Source organism: Etheostoma cragini, chromosome 14, assembly GCF_013103735.1.
Source record: "Etheostoma cragini isolate CJK2018 chromosome 14, CSU_Ecrag_1.0, whole genome shotgun sequence".
In the NCBI taxonomy this organism is placed as follows: Eukaryota; Metazoa; Chordata; class Actinopteri; order Perciformes; family Percidae; genus Etheostoma; species Etheostoma cragini.
In genome coordinates, this window is record NC_048420.1 from 13008784 (window position 1) to 13033681 (window position 24898).

General features: G+C 38.5%; 1 protein-coding gene across 1 annotated transcript; it reads right to left on the reverse strand.

Annotated features, from left to right (window-relative positions):
- Window positions 1-2373: 2373 nt before the first annotated feature.
- Window positions 2374-24560, reverse strand: triqk (triple QxxK/R motif containing). The gene is made up of 4 exons (XM_034892384.1): window positions 24358-24560; window positions 20745-20819; window positions 10871-10956; window positions 2374-3710 (listed from the first exon to the last, which is right to left on the reverse strand). Exons 2-4 carry the CDS (start codon window positions 20803-20805, stop codon window positions 3603-3605), a joined length of 255 nt encoding a protein of 84 aa, XP_034748275.1. The 5' UTR covers window positions 20806-20819; window positions 24358-24560; the 3' UTR covers window positions 2374-3602.
- Between the last annotated feature and the right edge of the window lie 338 nt (window positions 24561-24898).

Genomic DNA, 24898 nt, shown 5'->3' on the forward strand with positions numbered 1-24898 from the left:
GAAAGAAGGAGAAGACATTATGTGTGAGTCTAGCAATAGTACTTTGTGACATGCATCATCAGTCCTGTCTTCTCACTATATCTCCCTAATGGAGCACAGCAGTTTAGCTGTGTGTTTGTGTGCATTGGTGTGTGCGTGCATGTGAGAGGGAAGAAGTGATGAGTCTCCCTGACAGAGTGACTAGAAGAGACTGTGTGTGTGTGTGTGTGATAGAGATATGGACCAAATGAGCTCCAGGCGGAACTGACCCTCCTCACCGGTCCGTCAGAGACTGAGTGCTCCATTGGAGCATGTCCAAAGGCACTGTGCTGAATACTGAATCACACACACACACACACACACACACACACACACACACACACACACACACACACACACACACACACACACACACACACACACACACACACACACACACACACACACACACACACACACACACACACACACACACACACACACACACACACACACACACACACACACACACACACACACACACCAACCTGTTTTTATGTTCACATGACGTCATGGTGCGGACAGATAGTGTGACAAAATGCACGTGTTTGTTTATGTCTAAAGCAAATACCATGAGAGCCAAACCTAGCACGCTAAAAATGTGCAGTGTTGAGTTCACCAGCAGTCATAATTATGATTCATGTCTCAGTAAACAGCCGTACACGTATCAGAATGTTTCTTACTGGCTTAAGTGTGGGAAAGTGCAGCCACACTGCGTACTCTGTGTGTGTGTTTGTTGAATGTGTAAGATTGGGGCGAAGTATAATTACTCTTAGTGACATTGCTCACATGACTAATGAGTAGGATTTGGGCGCGTGGCGTCTAGATCATTTGTCACAGGATGGTAGGTAAAGCTTCAGTGCGTTCAACTCCTGTGGAACGCTGTTAAGGTCATGCTAAACGCTCCTACAATGCTACTGCCTGATTAATTTCATGCGTCTGACTTGCGTTGGGCAAAAGTCAATGAAACACCGTCAATTAGCAGAGATATGTCACATGAATGCTGACGTCACACCCATGTCCTTTTTTCATTGGGGTGGATTATCCCTGCTGTATGCATTTCCAACATCTCCAATCTACTGTAGCGTCACGCGGAGGGAATCCTGTGTGAAACATCCCGACCTCTACAGTTGTTGACACACAAACAGCCTTGCTCTTATTAAGGCCATGACATGTAATGTGGAGCAATGAAGACATTACTATAGTGAATACAATTTAATAACCCATTACTGATAGAACACCGTTGTTTATAGCTTGGAATTGAAGCGAGCTAAGAGAAATAACTAGCAAGCTTATACCCCATAAAAGTAAATTGACAGTGGAATTTTTTTTCAATCATTAACTTTTAAGACTAAAAGTAAGGACTACACCTGCATTTAATGGCTAAATATAAACCTTTGCTGATAAAGAAGTATAACTCATTACTGGTTGTTAAGATAATGTCAAGGTGGTATGCAAAGCTTACACTGCCTGATCAGCTGCTTTTGTGTTTAAATGCAACATATTACATATTATATTTTTCAATATTTGCAATATGTGTTCATATTTGCAATAATTTGCAATATTTGTTACGCATTTGAAAAAAAAAATCTGATAGTGCTTTCCTTTAATGCTTATGAGACCTTCTATGTGCATTAGCTAAAAGGGTTCATTCCTTCTCTCTGTCACGTAGCCAAGCGCTGACACATATCTTAAGATCTAATAAAATTGATACAAATATAGTTACTGAAAAGGTCCTTTAATCTTCTTTTGCATTATTTATATTTCCTTACAAAAAGATACATGAAGCAAATCAACAAAAACACGCAGAAAGATACTTCATAATATATCCCATTATCCTGTAACTAAATCATAAAGAAAAAGCAAACATAAAAATGTTTTTATACCACACAAACTACTTCAAAAATAGCCTGCATCTTAAATTGCCCAAAAAATAAATAGGCTGTTCTGCCAGATCCTTTCCATTGTGCGGATGCCGGAGCTCTTGTAGTTGGTAATGGTGACCTTTCAGATAACAAGTGTCACATATGAAGGTCTGTGAGGTCTAGGACTATCTATGGTTACACATGTGTGTGAGTCACAGTGGAGGAGGAGGGGGAGGGATGTACCAAGGCCAGATAAATGGCCAGAGTAGGGATGCATGCTTAACATAATGGCTTCTTGGACGTGTAGTCTTTACCAGAGGTCGGGAGGTCATGGGAGAAAAGAAGGGGGAACATAGGCAGAAACTAAAAGCTAAAAATCTGTCTCAGATTTCCTCTTAGCCACAGAACATAGTCAGGCACAAAGACAAGACTTGTTTTTAAAAGACACTCAGTGGAAGAAAAATAAAAATGTCACAAGGCCTCTTGTGTATTTGGTATTGGCCTTTTATGCATTTCACTAATATAAGAGTCATATCCTAAACAATGCATCAATTGCCTTTAAGAGAACAGTATTGGTATTGCTAGTTGAGGTACTAAGATAAACATGGAATAGAAATATTAATAATGAACAAAAAAGGAACTAAATGAACAAATCTGCAAGATAATGGATGAAATAAAAGCCAGAGTCTGCACTCCTTCACCAACAAATAATCTCTTTAACAATGGAAGCCCTTTGACTGTAATGGTTGATGGAAGGTCAGTCCTCGCACTTTGCAGCACTAATGCAAAAAGAGTAAAGAGACTGAGGGTTTGACAATACTATTCATATAGACACATCACATCCTTAAGGGGACAACAATACATACATTTGACAAGACACTAACTGTCAAGGTTTTCCTTATGAGAAACATACAGGCTTATCTCCATTCAGTCCTCACTCATGTCTGTAATTTTCATTTAAATGAAAGAACAGGATCATCTTTGTAATGCTAATCCCTGTGGATGTCTGTCTCTGGGCGGTGTGTATGTGTGGCAGGTAGAATGTGTTGTTCTGTATTCTGCACACACATCCAATCAGGGCGAGGGCTTTTGGATTCTAATCTCACACTTTGTGATCTGCAGACATACGGGAGGAGAGGTTTGTGCACTGGAATGTGAGGCGAAGTGTTTGTCTGGATGTGACGAGAGGTTCAGTGGGAGATTTACATTTTTCTATTAGTGGAGAAAACAGTGGGACGTGACTCTGCAAAATATGATTACTGTAACAAGAGGCTTGGTCTCGATCGTAGTTTCGAGAAAGAGGCTCATTTTCTTTGCCGTTTGTAGATTTTGTAGCAGAAAGTCAAAGTGCCACAATGCGAGAGGTCACTGAATATTTTAGGGAAAAAGAATCGAAGCTTCCAGATGCAGGCTCGGGGAAAGAATAGAAGAAACTAACATTTATGAATGTAGAACCATGGTAAAATACGTGTCAGTACAGTGATTACAGTTTATGTGCTCCCCTGCAGAAATTAAAGGGAAAGAAGAAATTCAATGGCAGATACAAGATGATGCAAGTTTTAAAAAAAAGCCCGACACATATTCGATGTATTTTCTCATTTCACCTAAAGAGGCAGTTTGTTGTCACCGTGTCACCAAAAGTGTGTAAAAAAGCTAACAGACTGTGTCCCGTCCTCGTGTTTGATGTGTGTACGTCTTCACGACACGGTCCACCTTTAATTAATCCACATCCACGTCCAGGTTGATCTCGGTGCTCAGGTTGAGGTAGAAGAAGGCGTAGACACACAGGACAAAGAGAAGGATTGCTGCAATCACCAGGAATGCATCCTGAGAAGTAAAGAGAGATGCTTTTAAGATGCTTGCTCTTCTGTATAACACTATATATATATATATATATATATATATATATATATATATATATATATATCTGCCTGATCCCATGCCTGTCTTTATACACAGGTGCAGCTCTACTTTGTATGTTTGCATGGTTACGTAATTATTGTTCTCATCTCTTAGTGTTATGTCTACTGTATATTTGTCAAGTCTCCGTTGTGTTTCTCTCATCTACAAATTTGCTCATCTCAATTTTACGTCAGACTTTGTGTGTAAAACTATATAGTTTAATAGCTGGTTTTAAAAAGTTCAAAAACTAAATATTAAATATTTAAAGTGTAATTTGTGAGTGTGCTTTTAAAGAGAAATGTAATTTTTGTTCTGTCAGTCACCAGGAATCATCAGATTTTCATTTCAGCCAATGAAGTAAAAATCTGTTCTTATGTAAAGATGGAAAACTGTTCAAATGAAATAAAGCCTGGTCCATACTATTGCAGTTAAATATGAACACACTGTATTAAACATGTTCACACAGGGATTGTCACTGACTTACAGTATCTTTCGGTTTTAGTGTTTAGAGAGTTGCACAGTAACACAAGTTACCATTCTGTAATTGCAATTCTTTAACTGCTCTACTGCGACCTCAATCAATCCTACTTTAATCCAATCCTAATATTTAATACTTTCACTTTACAGAGAATGACATTTGCCTATTTGTACATTATACTTCAATTCTATTTATAGTGTCAATTCATAACAACAGTTATCCCACGACTCTTTACAGATAGAGTAGGTCTAGACCACACTCTGTAATCAACAAGGACCCAACAATTCTAGTAATTCTCGTTGCGCAGAAAACTGAAAGCCATGTTTGTTTAGTTTGAAAAGGTTAACAAGCTTATAATCATATGTCAGTGTTTCCCGTTCAGACAACAGCCCAGCACTGGTGTTTTATTGCTTCCCACACAAAAAAAAGCTTCTTTTTGAAGGCTTTGTTCACAGCGGAGGAAAACCTCAGCTCACTGCTGATGGAAGGTCAAAACAGACAAACAGATGTGTTCTCACAGATGTTGTGAGTGCTACAAGCTGACTCACTAGCTTAGGACTTCAAAGTATTTTTGTACTCAACACAAAACGGCAGTGAATAAAAGTCTTGAATCCAAAGTTCTTCGTTTGATTGTTTACTTACAAAATTTCAAAACATAAAACACAAAAACTTAGGATCTTTACCTTTCTTATAAATTAACTGTAATTCCGTGTAGGTCAAAAGACTGTGTTGCTCCAAGGTCCAGTGGCTTCTGGCTGTTTCGCAGAGTACAATTTCTTTTATACTACATCTAGCAGCCAATCAAATTATATTATTTCAGGTCACTGGTAAACTCCAATTTCTACGTTCTATTTTAAACACAGGTTTTGTCAGCTACTACAAAAATAAACTCAAAAGATAATTTCCATAGAAATGGCTTCAACAGATGTGGAAATGGTTTACGCGTTTTAACTCGAGAGATTAAATGCGGAAAGAGCCTTACCTGATGAAATGAAAGGGACAATGACGCTATATATAGTAGAGGACTTTTACCTAATAACAATAATAATAATAATAATAATAATAATAATAATAATATATTGTATATATATTTGAATCAAGTTAAATGAAAATCACAACATCAGTGTAAGTGATGGGGAAATTAGAAAGCAACAGAAGCTCCAGTACACACAGTGTAGCCAGGGTCAAGGCTAGGGTTAGCTGCCAGCTTTGGGATTATTCTTCCAAAAAACTAAAACAATTGGAGACTATTTGAGATTTTTGAAGTTTAATTGAAGAAAGTCTGACAGCACATCACAGGCCTCTGAAGAATAAATCATTGATTTGCTTTAGGTTTTCTCTTGATGTAAACTGAGAAAAGAAATGTGCAGTATCCCATTTCGGAAACCAAGAAGCATAGTAAGATTGCAGTATTATAATTATTCGATCTGCAATCAGTCTTTAGTGTTACCCTGCAAGTCTTCCTCAGAAGTTACACTTTCTTTTGTTTTTTAGATTTTCTATTAGTTAATTGTCAAACAAATTGAGGCTTTCCAGAGGAGTGGCATTCAACTTGAAAATGAGAATTTGGAGCGCTTGTTCATTATGTGGCGCTCACACGATTACAATCTTCATCAGCTGGAGTTTCATAAGGGCCACTCAGAGTATTGAACAATGCCAGTTATTCTTTATCAAGAGAACTCATTAGTAGCAAACTTTCTAATCAACACTGGAGAGCTTGGAGAGCTTTAAAAGGGTGTAGAGTACAGTCTGATTATGGGTTTTTCAAAAAGAAATATTTGATTTCGACATGGAAATTAGGTTTTTACGTGCAAACTGGTCCACAACAACAAAGGTGACATGGCAAGTGTATGTACATGAATCGTGATCCTATCCAATTTTTACAGATATTAGATTATAAAGATTATTCAGGACACTACCCATCAAAAACCTGACCCATGATGAACTAAATCAGCCGGTAAAGGCCAATTATGCTATATCTTCAAGATTACAGTGAAGGGAAATGACAAACAGAAAACAAGACAGCTGGAAAAGAAAAACAGAAGCAAAAATATATATGAAAGACAATTTGAGAAAACAGCAGTTCAGTAATTACCATACATAGCACGCACACAGAGAGAGGACTGCAAATTCAACCCACTGGCCAAACTGCAGACAGGAATGAAAAACAAGAGTAAGAAGGAGAGAGAAAACAAGTGAGAGATAAGACTGGGCACAAAAAGGAGAGGTGGCGGGGGGGGGGGGGGGGGGGGGGGGGGGGGGGGTAATAATAATTCCTCTCTCTGGTGAAGGGGGTGGGGGTGGTGACAATTAAAAGGCGTCATGGCATCCACAGCTATCTGTGTACATGTTGTAGTGCCTCATCAGCAGCAGCATTGGTCTTCGTTAGCCTTAGCCACCATTTATCTACATCCCAGCAGCCTCCAAACAGCTTTAAGTCCTTGCTTAATTGGAAAACTTTTAAATTTCATGCACTTTAGTTTCATATATTAACCGCCAGGCTTCCCGTGCTTGATTTACTTTTCTGTTTTGCCTAGGCCTCGGAGAAATGAGAATTTATCAAATCACGGAGGCTGATTGTTTTTTTGCTACTTTTTCCTTGTGTTCTCTCGCAGCTTTGAAAAACATGACAAAGAGAAACGTTTGTAATTCTGCCGACAACATCCCAGAACTAAATTGTGTGTTACTGATGCAGGTAAGCATTTCTCTGAACTGGCGCTAACACAAAAGGACGCATAAAAATCGCAATCCAGGTTGTGTTTTTCTTCCTTTCTCTGCTTCAGGTTTCAGATAAAAAGACAACAGCTGGTAACTTGTCTAAGAAAACAAGCTGGAGGGGTTTTGGTCAAAACACTTGAGTTGTAGGAAGCACCTGCACTTGATCGAGATCATTGTTTTCGAGGAGAGTGGACCACTGTGTTGACTCTTGCCTTGTCTCACAAACACATTTATGTGGGTCCAATCACACATCCACACATACTCAGACACGAGCACACAGCCTATGTGCCCACATTCTGATAGAGACCCCTGGATGGGGCCCAAGGATCATCTTCATCATGTGGCTCTCTCAGCACCGGCACGCTGGGAGCTGAGTCCCTGTCACCCTGGCGACAAGCCACAGCTCAGCAGGCATCCCCTGATCTGGTCTTCCTTTTGTACTCCATCTAGGCTGATTGCTGTATGCGTGCGCTCGTGTGTTTGTGTGTATGTGTGTGTGTGTGTGTGTGTGTGTGTGTGTGTGCGTCAGTCTGTCCCTACGAGCTAAGCATATTCAGTGGCTGTATGTAGGTTGCAGACAGATGCGTGCATTTGGGCTGTGGTTGGTATATGTTATATCTGTACAAGTTACAGCAACAAATAACCAACCCTTAGATTATATTTCATGAGTGGTTAAATAAAAGTAACTGATGTTTTGGTGCCTTGACAGCTGTTAAAGGAGACTTACCACCTTGATATCATAATACTTTTGTCCAGGAATCATAATTGCATTTTGTATCGTTCATATTTTCAAACTCATCCATTTAACATCCTTCCAGGGCTGCAAGTAAGGATTGCTTTCAATACAAATTCGTTAATCTATTGAATTTTTTTTTCAGATAAATCGTTTTCAGAAAATATATTTTTTTAAATGCTTATCACCATTTCCCTGGAGCCAGAGGTAAAAAAATATCCTTGTTTTATCTGACCAATGGTTTAAAAAAAAAATGACTTAAAATAATTACTTGATATCAATTTCTTTCATTCTACTTATCAAATAATTGACTAATCATTTCAGCACTAATCTTTTGCAAAATAAAAGTTATCACAATCCTACAATTGGACTACCACGTGAGAAAATGTGTTTTAAATATCCACATGCCGTAACCTACCTGCTGGTTATCTTAAGCGAACCGAATGTGCCTTTTTCAACAGCCAAAGCCTTTTTCTCTTAAAACCTTTACGAATGCTTTAGCGACACTTCCCCAGAGACAGAAAAAGTCTTAGTGCCACTATCCTAACTCATTGAGTCTCTTCATAAAGCCTCCTGTAAATTAAAGGGCATAAAAGGCCATAAAACCGACAAATTCACACGTGCTATCTGTCTGTGCTCATAACCTGCTCAAAAGTGGGAATGAGAAGATGATCCAGTCTGCTTCAGTGGGAGACTGAAGCAGGTGCTAGAGTTTGGTAGCACAGCATCACTCCCAGTTCGTACTGTTTACACAAGTGTTGATTAGCAATGACTTTGCTCAATAATTACTGTGCCTGTTTGTCAGAATTGCTCCTTCATGACAAAACTAACAACTTCATGACTCAAGTTACATATTTGTACAAACATGCATGTAGTGCTACTAAAAACCGATTTTAAAAAATTGGGTGTAATCACCCAAAGGAATGCAACAAAAAAAAAAGCCCATTCTATAAAGTCTTACATATATTCATAGATGACAGCTGGAAGATACCCAGAGTAATGATCTGTATCCTCCATTCTCCGCCAATTCCATAAGCAATTTTCACCCAACTTTCTAGGCTTAGCGGCTAAATAAGACAGGAAAATAGTGCACGACTGAACAGAAGGCTAGTGTGCCAATTAGACAAGGCAGCAGGCTGGTTTCCGGTGCTGCATGCTAGTGTGCTGGAGTTACTTCGAAGGCACTTCTTCTCTGGGCAAACTGAGGAGAGACAGCCAAACAAACTTCCTGCCAATTTCTTCATCTCTGCTGTTGTGAGCCCATGCCATCCAGAGTTTGAAAGAGCAGGGCAGGAATATGTCCACACTCGCATTCAGACAGTAATAAGCTACCTATGTAAACAAACCGTGACACAGCATGTGAATAGAAACACACAAGCGGTTTCAGCTACTTCTGAGGTCAACGTTTTGTGCAGCTCAACAACTGATGGCTATTGAGGGAACAGACGTTCTCTCTCTCTTCTACTTTCTCTCTCTCTCAGTCTCTCCATCCTTTTTGCTGCCAACTTACCCAGACTGCCCTGCTACTAGGAAAGCCCCAAGACAGCCTGCCCTGGCAGCTGCCAGATTCTGTGCCCACATGTCTGCTGGTCCTTCTGAAATGCCAGCTGCATCAGAGACCAGGATCCCAAGCAGGGACATAGTAAAATAGGGAGAAGAAGAGAGGACAGAGCAACATGCCTAAAAAAACTGCAGCCAAATCATTGCTGTCAACCAAAGGACAGAAAGACAAAAACAGAGAAGGGGGCTTTCTACTCTCATCTCAGAGCTGTGTAAAATTCACAACTTTGTATAAAGCTAAAAGGACTCGATGGAAAAGCAAGCGTGACCAAATATCCATTACATTTGGGCTGAATTTCAATCAAACTCGGGGCCAAAGGGTCTAAGTAAGTTTAATATCCTCGTCCCAGAGGTATTTTTAATCCGACCTCTGAAAATTCCCCTCGTCTTGGGCGTGAAAAACCTGAATTATTCATAAGCAATATCAATATTTCAAGATATGGACTAATCTAATTGGATTAAAGACATGCTTAATGAGGCCTTGCGTGTCTAAGAGATGCATATTTTAAAACCTGACCATTTCACCCAGTGTTTAATCCTTACTTTGATTTGTTCATCTCTGTGTACTATGTGCCAACTGAGGCTTAATGAGGAAGTGAAGCCTTTTGGCTTTTGATGTACTGTTAACAGAACACATTCTCAATGCCACAAAGAAAAATAAACATGCTTTAAAAAAGAAAACTGTCTGAATATTGTTTTTTTTTTAAAATGTATTTTCAATTTTTGGCAGCTAAAAAATTAAAATGACTGATGACCTGATTTCATGTGATGGTGTTTGCAATTTCAAAGAGGATTTAAAAACCTATGCTGACAGATTCACATTTCATTGGCATGGGCTTACTCTATATAGAGAGACCTTGAATTAGGAAAATTGTTTATTGGTAAGCCAACTGAATAAGGAAAAGCATAAGCAGCTGTGCCAAGTTTGACAGAGTGATAAACATGGAGTCATCCATCTTTGCTCCTAATCACTGCAGTGTTACAACGCAACAGAGAGAGACACACTTTTCCATCCAAGCAACACCCTCACTTGCCTTTACTTTTACATTACCCAACTCTATTTATCTTATCAACTTCTTATTAGGTTTCTTTTTTTCTTCTCTATTCATCATATTTCCCCACTTCTCCCTCACGGTCTCTCCTCCTCCATGTTGTTTTTATTCACCAGTAAAAGAATACGGAAACTCCTGAATTTCACTCCCAGGAATTCTTTATTCGTTGTCTTTTTTCTTGCAGACTTTATAGAGTATTGTAAACTTTATTCTATGGAGGACTGTCCCATTCCTCTCTTTTCCAAACGGTAGTTAAGGCAGGGAGCCACATCACTTCATGTGGATATACTGTATATTGTTACATTCCCAAAAGATCAACCGTAGGTTGTAAGAGAGCTAAGAGTCTGGGATGTGAAAAGTTATTTTAGTGAGACATGTTCTGAAAAAGGCAGACTGACACACAAAAGGAAACTAGATGGTTGACAGACAGAAAGACAAACAGAAACAAAAATGGGCCAAGACAGACACATTAGCAGAAATGATGGAAGACATGTAGATAGAGACGTCAGCAGTCAAAGAAAACGTAAGACCCGGCCAGTCTCACCTTGAATCCAGAGGAGTACTTCTTAGCTTCAGCTTTCAGCCGCGTGGCCTTCAAAGCTGGCTTTGTCTTTTTGTAGTCCTGCTTACCTGTAAGAGAAAAATCAAATGGGGAACACAAATCAAAAGACTGAAAAATTTTCTCATTGTATTATTCATCGTTTTTTCATTTTCACTTTTGGTGAGCTTTATTGGAGCTGGTTTATTAAGCTAATCATCTTCTGGATGTAGCTGCATATTTAACAGATATACAGTAAGAGCCGTATTATCTCATCTGAAAATTGCAGCCGAATATACAGGAATGGTCTGACAAATGCTTATTTGCTTTTTTTTAAACCCAAATCACAATAGCTGTAAACCTAAAATTAAGCAAATGAGAGAAATAAGGCTAAATGGTAGCATTATGCAGAAATTCAACAAATAAATTTACCCACAAATATCAGCACATGCAATCAAAATACAAGGAATCTTTTCCTGGCCTAAGCTGCAGTGTTCACCTGTGGTAGCTTGACTTCCTGTGGACTCAACTCACAAGGGTGAGTGTTGTGGGCAAACCAGCCACCTGGCAAAGTATGTCTTTTTATGCGAGTGTGTGTGAGCATGCTTCACATGAGGCAGAGTCGACTGTCTTGGTCTAATTAGAAACAACACACTGCAGGAAAAGGAACTTTGCTAACAATAGGGTGGAAAGGCTGGAAATGTCTGTGAGTGTGAGTGTGAGTGTGAGTGTGTATTTCTGAGAGAGAGACAGAGACCAAGCTCCTGGGTTAGCTTCAAGGTTTCTAAGTCCGTGAAGTGACATGCGGAGGCCACTCGGAGTTTGTACTCTCAGCCAATTTAGCCTAATTTGCATTGAAAGAGGGAAAAAGAGAAGGAGGAAGGCGCTGAAAGAAACCATCCATATTCATCCAGGAAGGTTGTGGGAGAGAAAGGAGTGAAAATGAGCTTGTGAAACAGGAGGGGTAACGAGGAGTGTGTGCATGTGTGTGTTTGTGTTACGATTCCAAAAAAAACAGGCCGAGCTGCATACCGCTGTGTATCATGTCTCTTGGAAAGTGAAGGGTCTCCTATTGTGGAGACTGCCATGGAGGGGAGAGGAGATGACCGATAACCAATAGCATGGGGTTAAGCAGCTTCTCTCTCTCTCTCTCTCTCTCTCTCTCTCTCTCTCTCTCTCTCTCTCTCTCTCTCTCTCTCTCTCTCTCTCTCTCTCTCTCTCTCTCTCTCTCTCTCTCTCTCTCTCTCTCTCTCTCTCTCTCTCTCTCTCTCTCTCTCTCTCTCTCTCTCTCTCTCTCTCTCTCTCTCTCACACACACTCTCTCACACACTCTTGTTCAAACACCCTACTTATTTTTCAAAAATCTTGCACAATTCCTATTTCTTTCTCCATTTCTTTTTGGTCTCGGACTCATCCAACACCTCCTTCTGACTCAGTGGAGGGTTAATAAAAATGGGAAGCATGTTGCCAGAAGCCGACAGGGAGCTAGTGGGAATTCATTGGGCAGGCAACTGGATGTCGGGTGGGAAATTTTATTGGAGGGCACCTCAGGTTGCTTACTATTCACTGTGCAGGGATTTTCAGAATGCAAATCTGGTTGGGATAATGTAAGACTAGAAGAAACAACCAGCATCAAATGTTACGAATACTATATGAAAAAAAAAAAAAGTAAAATATGTTTTGCCAGGTCACGCGCACACACACACGCACACACAGTATAGGTCGGTGTGGGGTGAACAAAACTGTTCAGAATATATGGAATGTTTGGTGCATGTGTCTCCTTAAGAAATGTGTGTGTCTGGAAGCTTGGGGACATAGGGAGTAATTGCAGGGCTAGTTGGTACACTGCTGAAGCTTGTGGGCTAACCACTAACATGTTATCCAGACAGAAACATGCTAGCACGAGTCAGTCTCAATAGCTCTCTGAGCTTCTTCTATTTTCTCTGTACTGTTTGGTTTATTACCATTTTTTTCTCAGGATTATACATAATGCCATTAATAAATTGGTTAAATGGTGAAAATAGCTCTCCAAGCTGACAAGTTTGCTAACTGACAGTAAGCTGGCTCTGGTCATTGGTGCACATATGCGAATTTAACCAATGATTTTTTTAACTTGAAGAAAAGGAATTGATTCACCTGTGAGCGAATCCACTGGACGCACAGGTTTTTATGCCTGTGTGACCCGGCCTTTATGCTTTTCAAAAAACAACATGAACATTTACTTGATAATACTGTGATATCTTCTCATATCCAGGTTATCTGGAAAATGGTATTCTTCACTATCAATAATCCAATGTGTCAACCAAGCTGTTTGGGGTAAATGTCCTATATCCTTCTGCGGTTGTATTTTAAATTGAAGCACACAACTTGAACAATAAGTAATTTTTGTTTTGATACTAGTTTGCTTTGTCAGACAATTTGGCGGAAAAGTGCCCAAAGATACTCAAAGACAAAACAATATCAGAACTTAAGCAAGCTGGGCGCTCAATTTAAAAGGCTGATTTTTTTTTATTTTCAGCATTTACAGAATAATATCTCCCGCAAATGGCTTCAAAACAGGCACCTGTCCTGATTTTGTTTACTCATTCATAAGGCTAAAATTGTTCTACATGGAGAAATTATGTTTATATGCAAAAAAAAATAAATCATCACAACCCAAAACACCCATAACAATTTGGTAAGAATCAATACTTAAGTGGCGCAAAATCTGAATAATTACCCCAAGTAGGAGTATGAATCGTGAAATGAAATGGAGAAGAATTACATTAGGCTGCACATGTGCACACACACACACACAGACACGCACATGCAGTCCTGATGATATTGCATTGGACTTCATGAGCACTCCAATTTGTCATTGCTGTTCCCCTTGCTGCAGCGGCACTTGGTCACCAATTATCTAACTGAGCTGGGCTACAGTCCATCCCTCCCAACGTCTGCCCGGCACACTGAAAAGGCATCACGGTCCTCCTGTACAACAACGACAATGCCATGTCTCAGAGGAACATTAGCCCTTGGGAGGTGGCCTAGAGAGTGGGCTGAGAGGCTTCCCTGAGTGTGCCTTTCATTGAAGTCATCACTGTTTTCATGTCAAGAGGACAAGAGAAAAATGAAAGTGGCCCTTCACACCACAGCACTCATTGTACATTCCCTTAGATGTGTTTCATGTTTTTGTCTCGTTTGTCGTTGCATTTCCCTGTAAATGGTGTCTGATTAAGACTGAGGAGAAATTATTTTTATCTGGAGCAATTGTTCGGCGTAGCGTTACAAGACAGGTAGGGGGTATTAGCTAAAATTAGCCGCACGTGATTGAGCACTCAGGGAAGAAAGAATGTGATTTGTGTGTCACACAAATTGGCCATTTATGTGAAGCTAGAAGAGGGGTGGAAATCTAAGAGTGTCAGTTTGGGTGAATGAAAAGAAACATCAGTGGTAAAAAGGCAAACAAAACAAAAACGACTCCAAAGTGGTGCAGAGCGAAAAGACAATGTAGATTGTTGTCATTTTTCTTTGAAGTCTTAGTTATATGAAATTGTGTTACCACTAACAGAAAAATATTTTTTATATATAGGTCGAAGATTTTGTCTAAATAAAATCTGTATATTTGATTTGGGACGGCATCATTGTTCAGAAACTTGGTACTTTACATTATAACAAAAATGTCAGTAGTTACTAAGAAACAAGTGAGAAACAACCTCCTAATTAATGACTTGTTATTAGTAGTTCCTAAAGTATCAAAAATAAAATAATTTTCCAAGTCAACTTACCCATTTCACTTTCAAGTCACCTCAAATGTTGGTTGCGCACACATAAACCATGTACAATTGTTTTTGTAAAATGTGTGCCCTAACCCTAACCCACTGATACATTTATAAATGCTGACACACGTAAAAATATTTCTAGGTTCTGTACCGCCGTCGCCTAATCTTGATCCAGGAAAAACCCTGCATTAATGGGTTGTACAGAAACTCAAGTATCTGTTTATGCAATGTTGATATTCTGATGGATTTGACAGGCAGGAAACTATCTTTGACAGTGTCATAGTAGAACCATCGCTTGCTTGGGCCAACTTATGATTATCCATTTGTGGTGAAAAGTAGGTCATGTCTTGCACAATTTCAAGTAACCTCATAACACTGACTTTTTACAGCCGTCTACCCCATTTACATTTAATCCATGCATCATGTAGTAAAAGACTGCTGATCATTTGAAATAAAAATTATATTTGTTACTTTAACCCATGAACAAAAAGAGCTGACCCACCACAATTATATGTCTGAGACACCCATTATGAAACGACATGTCTCCCAAGTTGCTGCTTTATTGTTTATATCTCTGTCCACGTTTCTATTTGTCAATTAACCGTGCTAATCCAAAATCAGCTCCTGCTAAAATAAATTGCTACTCAAAGCTGCCTTACCAACCCAGTACACCACGTACTGCACGAACACCTCTAGCTGTGTGTGTCTAATACATGCTGCAAATTGTAAATTCTTCACAACATGCACCGACATTTCATTCCTAATTGAAAAAACGGTGAAACATACAACCTTGACTTCTGAATGTCAAGCCTTGAATGTTGGCTTAAAAAATAAAAGTTACAGGTTTTAAGCTAACAATTTAGAAACTAACTCTATAGATAAAGACTGCTGTGTCTCTGTTAGATGCAGATATGTGACCTCAGACCATGACATTTCTAAAGGAACAATCCATAAAATATTTGAAGTGTAACATATTTGAATTACAGTATTTAAAAACACAAGCTAGCAATAATACTTTTTGTTCAATAAGTTTGTTGGACTTCTTGAAATCCAGCCAGTACTGTAATATTTAAAAAGTTACTGTGTACAATTGTCATGAGGGCAAAAATAAAACAAACAAGCACAAGAATTTGTCAAGGGAAACACAAACATACCTGGAGAATTTAGTGCATGTTTGTTTGTTTCTGTCGGGAATAGCTGTCCTGCATATGCGCTACATTCAGAGTGATGGGGTGATTTGGACAGACAGACCAGTATCCAGCCCTCTTTAGAGCCCTGGGACGACACGGGCAACACACTGACAGCGTGGCTGACAGTTCCTCATGCTTCGCTTCTGTGTCTACGTGGCATGGCGGCCAAATAGTCAGTGACCACATGGTGCGGATCACTGGCATCTGCCAGGATGCATGGTCGTGGAACTGGAGGGCTGACGGCAGACACATGGGAGATATTTATGCCTTGTCCTTTGCATCATGTGTGGAGGCAAAACCTCCCCATCCATGTGAGATTTACAGCTACATGACGATAATCCCTTATATAATGACAAGAAGAAAACAACTGTACCTTGATGATGTACTGTAGCCTACCAACATTTAATTGCAAGAAGTACATGTTCATAGCCGTGACCTTCTTTACATGTGAAAGGCCATCATTTCCAATTAGCCATACTTGAAGTCGTGGGTGTCTTTATATGTCGACAATTTCCCCCAGTTTGTTCAGCAGGCAGCAGCAGTCATTACTTGAACAGAGTGACCATTAGAGTGACATAGCTCTACCTCTCCTGAGGGCATCTTGGCAATTATAACAGGCTTAATAATGGTATTAAATAATAGTGTCAAGGGTGGCCCCTTGATGGCCATCTGACATGACAAAAGCAATCCAGCAGAGATGATGGCACAGCTCAACAACCAGCCTGGACTACTGCTGATGTTCCATGAATAAGCCATTATTTTCAAAAAAGAAGGGAAAACGGTAGAAATTGAGGGGCATTGGAAGGAGGTGGAGAAAGACAGAGGACCAAAGTGTCCCTGACACCTGTGTTACAATTTTTTGAATTGTAGGGGATGTGACAGTGGGAGAGGAGCTTGTTATGTCATGTATGATTCTAATTTGTTGAGCCTGCTGGGTTTAAGACAATAGCATACAATTAAGGGATATCTGTGGGCTAGCCTCGAATCGCCGGCCTTATCACCACATCACTGTGAAGTAAGTTCTGATTACATTACACATATACATTCTGAGATAGAAAAACTAGTGCATTTATTTTAACTAGTGCTGTCAGTTAAACACGTTAACGGCGTTAACGCAAACCCACGTTAATGGCGTCAACTTTTTCATCGCAAGATTGACGTACTTTTTGGCCTTGACAACTTTGTAGTTTTTTTCCACATGCTGTTGCAACAACTAGTAACGTTAGAAAACAACACCACACCGGATCTAGCTAGACTGGAAACAATACAACAGGCACGCCGCACATACTTGTTTTGGCTTGCGAGCCGGCCAAAGAGTAATAACGTTACGTTTTGAGTGGGTGGCGAGTGCGAAACGCCAAAATGGATGCCAATAAGAATCTGAAATGAAAGTTTACTTTTTAAAGTTGCCAAATGCTTCCATTGTGTTTTGTCGTTGTGAACTGAGCTATCATCTCATCACATCCAGTCTGAAGTACCACTTGATGGCCAAGCACACATCTGATGCCAATTCTCCGCCCCCTCGTCAAAGTATTTTTTTCACCCTTGTATTGATGTGTTACATTGTGTGATAGATTATTCCCTCCACGTGAGAATGTTTCGTCTGAAATTGAAAACGACAGTAGGCTAAATGCCAATGTTGTTTTCAGTAAAAAACATTTGCACAAAACAAGCCGATCCACTTTTCCATGTTCATAAGAGTCTCTGGGACTTGTTTGGTGCCAAATGTGCAGCCCACCGCAAATGAAAACGCCACATATATTATTAATTGAAGTTTACTGTTCACACATTACAGCAACACGAGGTCTTTGAGTTAGCTACATATTTGGTTAAAGGTAAATTGCTCTCACCAGTGTAACTCTGTGTGTATTTTGTCCGCAGTCCCACCAATTGGTCCCAAATTGTCCCAGTTACAGTAGATAGTAATTCCTTTAAACACATTCTTGTTAATCTTAACAATCATTTCCCGAACAAACCAAGAAACCTGCCTTGTTGCACGATCCCTATTTTCAGCATGTAGCTTGCTAGCTCAAAGTTTGTTGTTGCTTCCCAGAGGGAAGGGACGTGGGAGAAGGCCTACACACAGAGAGCAAAGGTGATGTCATGCAAATATCCAAACAATCTGTGGTATAAATAACTGATAACTGATTTCTTCTGTCCCACTATGAAAGCATTTAACTGTCATTCTGCTTCATGAGACCCAAGCCCTTATAAATTGGTAAACAAGACAGAGACATTTCTCAACATGCTATCACATCCCTGATGAAGACACATATTGCTATTGACTTCAGAATAACAATTACATTTTTCATTTGAGACTTAAATATGAAAAGGGAAGAACTCAAAAAGGTAACTGTTCCAAAAAGGTACAAGTAACATAATAGTTCGAAAAATAAAACATACAAAAGAAATAATTTAGTCCTGCTAACATAAAAGTTACATCAGAAATATATAAAACCTAGAATAATCAGAGGATGTGAATTACCACGGGCCAACAAATGATTATCCACTAGGAGAAAGGGGAATCGATTCTTTGATGCATCGCAATTCTCTCTAGAATGATTGGATTCTAATAAGTTGATGGTTATAAAAAAAAATTTAAAGTTCAATTTTTTTAAATAAAGTTACTGTCTCCAGACATGTACAAATCAGAAAACACAGTGACTGAAAGAGGATGGGACAATGGACAAGAACTTAAGAGTTTAGGAAAGAGTGCAGGAAAAAAACACAAGAATGGCCAAAAGGAAAAAAAAAAAATACATACATACAAGATCTAATAAGACATGCTTGAAATAATTAGGCAAAACATTTACAGGCTGGTCATCTACTTTATCACATTACGTCTGATTACCACATGTTTCATGTTAGAAGCCAATTCTCCACCTTTAAACATGACTGAGCCTCTGACATGCAAGATTACTGGGAGAGAAGGCGACTAACAAGCATGTTTAGGGCTTAAGCATGGAATGACTACACAATAGAAACCTAAATAGACAGCCGCAGCCTGGAGAGCTCCTGTCTCATGCCTCAAGCCCATAGACTGTAGATTAAATTGATATTATTAATATAATATAATAAATTAATAATATAAAGTCTCTACTCCCGCCTCATGCCCTCCCGGCTGGTGCCATCCCCAAGCTTCGACTTTTCAAAATAAAAGCTTGCGTCTGGTCCACTATGTTTTAGTACGTTGGTGTTGTGGATTTTGGTTAGTATGTGCGAGCAGGATTTATTCAGTTTGATAAATCCTACGGTCCTACTCCAGCTCAAATTGGCTGGTTTACAGTGAGGGACAAGAGATCCTGTCTGTGTTTTGTTTTATTTCAAGAGCGAATTGCTCCACAATATGAATACAGATTGGTCACTTATTTAGTTGCTAACCATTGTTTTATAATCACAATATTCCACTTGAGGCCTACACTTCAGCGATGCGCCTTTCAGACCTCAAAATTAATGGCTTAAACAAACGTCCACGTTAAACACTGATGCAGGTTTAAATGTTTTATTACCACGTGTACAGACACATGACGTCTCTGCTGATGGAGGATCACCTGTGATGATTGAGAATCACCTGTGAGCTGAGCCAAGATACACCCACCAAACAAGAGAAAACATATCTAAAAAATCTCTGTCTTAGGACAAATTGTTCTTGTTCCCTAGACTTTTAGTCAAATTGTAGTTGCAGTCAACAGGTGATCTTACCCCAAAAAAAAGAAGAAAAAAAGAAAGAAATATATATATATATATATATGTATATATATATATATATATATATATATACAGAGCTTCCTTTTGTTTTTGGGTCAGCCGAAGCTGTTCACAATTACCTTTTGGCTTTGCTCCACAAGAAGAAAACAAAAACAAAAAGACATGATATGAGCTATGATCTTCAAGCAACCACAGCTGGCATGCTAAAGGGGACCAAACTTTTGATTGATACCGACCATATTGCCTCAGTTAGGCCTTTGTAATGTCAGGGGAAAGATGGGGAAACAAAAAAGCTCAGGACTAGAAAAGCTTCTGGCATGATATCAAAGGGGTAGCTTTATAAGAGTAGAATCCTCTGTCCGTCAATAATGTGACTTTAGATGCTGCGTGTTCGTCGTAATTACTTCCACAGCTTGTGTACTGGTTCTACTCCAGTGAGTCAGGTTCAAGTTTCTTTTCAATCCAATACAAATTGTAAAAGTTTCAAGAGCTCTACAAAGATATTATGCTAACTTTTGCACAGCCCGTGTTGATAAACGCGGTGTTGATATGTTGTTGAAATGGAGTTACACAACAAGTCAAAGACCAATCTCGTACTGTCACAAAGTATCTCAGACTAATTTACAGACCTTATTGTTTTAATTGCCAGTTAATACATCTGTTATCTTTTTGATTAAACCATCAATCATTTAGGATACAAAATGTTATATTAATGAGCCCAGATCATCTATGTATTTTATGTTGTGTACGTTTATCTATTTATTTCACTCCTTTTTCTCATTACATTTGTGCATTACTGTTGGATAACTTTGTCACTTACTTTTACACACAAGCCTCATTTTTATATATGTATAGTGCTGTATCTTATTTATCTTTTACCATCTGATCTTACATCTTATTGTCGTTTTATCTTGTTTTGTCGTTATAATCTTATTGTTGTCACTTTATCTTATTCTTTAATATGAATAGTGCTCTTATTAGAGTGTCTAGTGCTTTTAATTGCTGAACTGACCCGTTCTCTGGTCAAATACATTTCCCTGTGTTAACCTACATCTGACGAATAAAACTTGGAAGAAAAAACCGACAACAGTTTGAGCATTTCTTTATATCTGTTTCTAACCAATTAATCATACCAAATATTGTTCCTTGGTTTGATTACAGTTGACTAAGTTACTGTGATCAACAAACTGATAAACCAGCACTAGGACGAATAAAGACTCACCAATTTGTTTTCGGTACTGATCAACTGGTAATCCGGTCGATATGGCATCCTTCTTCCCCATTCTCCTTCCTCAGCCTGACAAGAAATGAGAGGAAAAAACACCTGAGTGACAGAATTTTACAGCTGGGCCTCAATGCAACACCTAATCATTTGGCTTAATTAAATAAATTTAGCTCCATTCCTGCTACTGTAGCCAAGATAACTTTTGAAATCTGCAGGAAGGATTCAAGTTAATACAAAATCATATATAGAGAAGAGTAGTCAGTTTGGATCAGGCAGATGGTTTATCCTTCACATACAACTGTGAGACATAATTAAATTAATTCTCACCCCATTCCATGTGTGTTTCATTCACAAGGTGCACACTTCCTATCCGTCTCATTTAGTCTAACAATTTTCCTTCACACCATGAGCTCTCTTTGATTACTCTGACAGCTCACAGGGAAGTCATAAAAAAAAAGAAGAAAAAAAAGCTTGGAGTGATCAGTTTTTCTCACACATAGACTAATTTGTTCACGAAAGGTTAAAGCAAACCCATTTTAACGGTGTCAATTTTTTTTAATCGCAAGATTTACGTTGTTTTTGACCTAGCAAATTTTTTTACATGTTGTTGCAACAACACGTAACTACAACAACACACCAGAGCTAGCTAGACCGGATGCAAAACGCGAGATGCCGAAATGGATGCCAATAAGATTCTGAATGGAAAATGTACTTTTTTTTTTTCCCTTTCTTTTTTAAGTTGCCAAATAGTTCTATTGACAAGACCAAAGTGATTTGTGTGTTTTGTCATTATGAACTGAGCTATCATCACGGCACGTCCAGTCTGAAATACCACTTGATGGCCAAGCACACAGCTGATGCCAATTCTCCCCCCCCTCGTCAAAGTATTTTTTACACCCTTCATTTGATGAACAGTGTTACATTGTGTGAGAGATTACGTATTTTAAGTGTGAATGACTGCTCCAAGTGAGAATGTTAAGTGTGAAATTGAACACTACAGTAGGCAATATGCCAATGTGGTTTTCAATTAAAAAAATATATATTTGCACAAAACAAGCCAAGCCACTTTTCCATGTTGATAAGAGCATTAAAATGAGAAAAAACAAATGGGACAAAAAGAAATCAAGGGACATTTATAATAGATAAGAATGTGCGATTAATGCGAGTTAACTATGACATTAATGCAATTAATCACGATTAAATATTTCAAACTTTGATAGAACTTGTGAATAGTTATTTATTTCAACAGTATCTGTTAATGTTATGTAGCCTAGTCATTGTTTTCAATAAATAGTTCATAGTAGTTTCACACAAGTTATTACGGAGCCCAGCCATCACGCACTGCGCAGTCACATTATGCACCACCCACCAGTAAATTCTCAATAGGTGGTAAAGACTGAAGTGCTAACAAAAGTATCCTTAGGCTCCACGTGTAACTATGCAAGTGTGTGACAGAATAAATGTCACTCCACATGGCGGTGCATTAATGTCAAAGCATGTGCCTCTACAGATGTACAGTCACCAGAAATAACTACGCTTGTATAATACTTTTCTTTACAAAGTGCTACAACTCAGTGTCTGTGTCATGCATCTATCAAGCAAACTTGTTTCTCAGTGAGCGCTCTAAATTCCAGACAGACTCCCTCACAACACACTGCATCAATCAATACTGTAGTGTTTTTTTTTTAAATAGTGGGAAAAGGAAGTATGAGTCGATAGTCAAGGGGCAGGCCTTTGCTTTTTGATGCATACTCGCGTCCCTCGGACCTGTTCTCTGCTGAAAGATATGAAAAATTTGCCGGATATGTTTAAACAAATAAGCCACAATATCTATCAAGTCCTGCTTGTCTAATGCTAATTGATTATCGTTTTATAAAAAGTGTGTTTAAGTGTGATAGGCAGAAATGTGTAAGCAAGTGTAAACAGGGGAGAACAGAGAGGCAAAATATGAAGGCAAAAAAAGTATCTATGCGCATCCAAGAAGAACAGGAATGGGGAAGAGTCTAGAGGTGCAGCAGGGGAATAGAAAAAAGAGACTGAATTAGCATGTTCAAGGAGCGTGTCTGGCTGCCTGTGCTGACTTATGCCTTCTCATGGGAGACTGCTGCCTTGGGAGACTTGAATTTTACCTTACACTAAAAACACTGTTTTCAGCTACATTTCAATAGTGTTACTGCCAGCAGAGGAGGAGGATGTATGCTATTGTTCACCAACGAGTAGAAACCAGAGTCAGCAGATTAAAAGATATGAGAGGACAAAAGGAAGAGAGGAAATTGTCCAAATGTAATGTTTACAGTTGGGCACAGTAGGCTCTCAGATTTGCAAGCTATGTTGTACTGTGCAGCAGCATCAAAATATTATATCTAAATTGCCAAAAGCAATACATTTACAGCCTCTGTCATCACCTGTAGTGATTCCACTTTTACATTAATCTAATTTACATTTGCAATATTGGAGTATAAAAACATAGAAAGGAAAAAAGGAGAAAAAATATATCTCAGCATAGTGACAAAAGCATTGTTGGTGTTGATAAAATAACACTTTCCTGTTATTTTTTGCACCTTGCATGCATAGATGACAAGGCAAATATTACACTTTAGTTATTAACAGTGTTCATCATAACCTGAATTTAACCTAAACCAGGTTTTTCAAGTAAGTCTAGCATTTCTAATGTTGCTTTCTGTGTAGTTTCCTAGTTTGAAAGCCTAGGTTACCGGCTGGTAGCAACTTTCTGCGGGGGGGGAAATGGCCGGGAGACGTTGTAATTATGTTGCATTAATCGGGTGAATTAGTTTGTATTTGCAGCAAACATAAAATACCGACTACTGTAGCTTCACTGACTACCCATCAAAAACTATGCGCATCACTGTCAGCGGCAGCTGCTTCCTACAGTACTTTTCTTACACCCTTATGAGAATATGTATATATATATATATATATATATATATATATATATATATATATATATATATATATATATATATATATATATATATATATATACATACACACATATATACATATATATATACATATATATATATACATACACACACATATATATATACACATATATATATATATATACATACATACATACATATATATATATATATATATATATATATATATATATTTTTTTTTTACCTCTAACACATTTCTTATAATTTAACTTAACTTTTAATAAGGAAGCATTTATAAAAGGTCAGCTGTATTATCCTGCATTAGTTTAAGCTAGGTGGATCTAATTATAGGTTATCTATAATTTCCTATTTTTTTGGGATAAATATCTATCTAATAACATGAGTACTAACTAAGTGTAGGTACAGGCACATTGTATTACATAGCATAAGTGTACCTATCTTTCAACACTGTAGAAAATGACCTAGCCTACACTAGCATAAGGTTTGTGAAAGCCAACAATGCAGCATTTGCACTCTGTTTTCTCTCTCGGCAGTCCATCACATTTAAAAAAAAAATTCCAGAGCTCCTATGTTAGCTTATGAGCAAATGGATATATTGTTAATACTCTACAAAAAGTATAACATTCAAGTGGAGAGGTTATTAATAACAAGCAGCTTTCATTCATTGCATTCTCGAAGATACTTACACTGCTCTTGTTTATCGAGAGAATATGTCGCTTAGTAGAGGTGTTTCTGCATTAAGAAATGCCTGGTTGTTGTTTGTGGACACGCGGAACGATATCATTTACAGTTTTATTGTACTTCGATCCCCATTTCTCCAAAATGCCAACACACCACTTCCCCCAGTACGAGTTCCTGTTTTAAAGGCAACACTGATGACAGACAGCCGTTTTCTCTAATCAGACAAAGGTATTTGTCGAGTTGACCAATAGCACGAGCGTGGGGCGGGGCCTTCCCACAAAAATAATGGTGGAGCGCGTGACGGTGAGAAGGTTTTCTTTATTTATTTTTCATTGAGCAAGTAACAGTGTAGTGACGATGAGACACTCCCACTCATTTCAACTGATTTCCAAATACAAAAGCTTCCATATTGATACTGATATATTGCATTTATAATTATGGTTGACAAATGAATGGTTCGTCACGTTTCAAACCAAATCAGTTTTTATTAGAACTCCACTATGTTGTGAAAATTATTAAAGTTATTGGAAAAATAATAATAAAACT

What these genes read in the sequence shown, in the direction of transcription:
- triqk (XM_034892384.1), bottom strand. Translation starts at nt 20,805, where the DNA reads ATGGGGAAGAAGGATGCCATATCGACCGGATTACCAGTTGATCAGTAC. An exon ending in TCAGTACCGAAAACAAATTG is followed by an intron (nt 10,957 to 20,744) that starts GTGAGTCTTTAT and finishes TTTCTCTTACAG; the next exon opens with GTAAGCAGGACTACAAAAAG. An exon ending in AGTACTCCTCTGGATTCAAG is followed by an intron (nt 3,711 to 10,870) that starts GTGAGACTGGCC and finishes TTTACTTCTCAG; the next exon opens with GATGCATTCCTGGTGATTGC.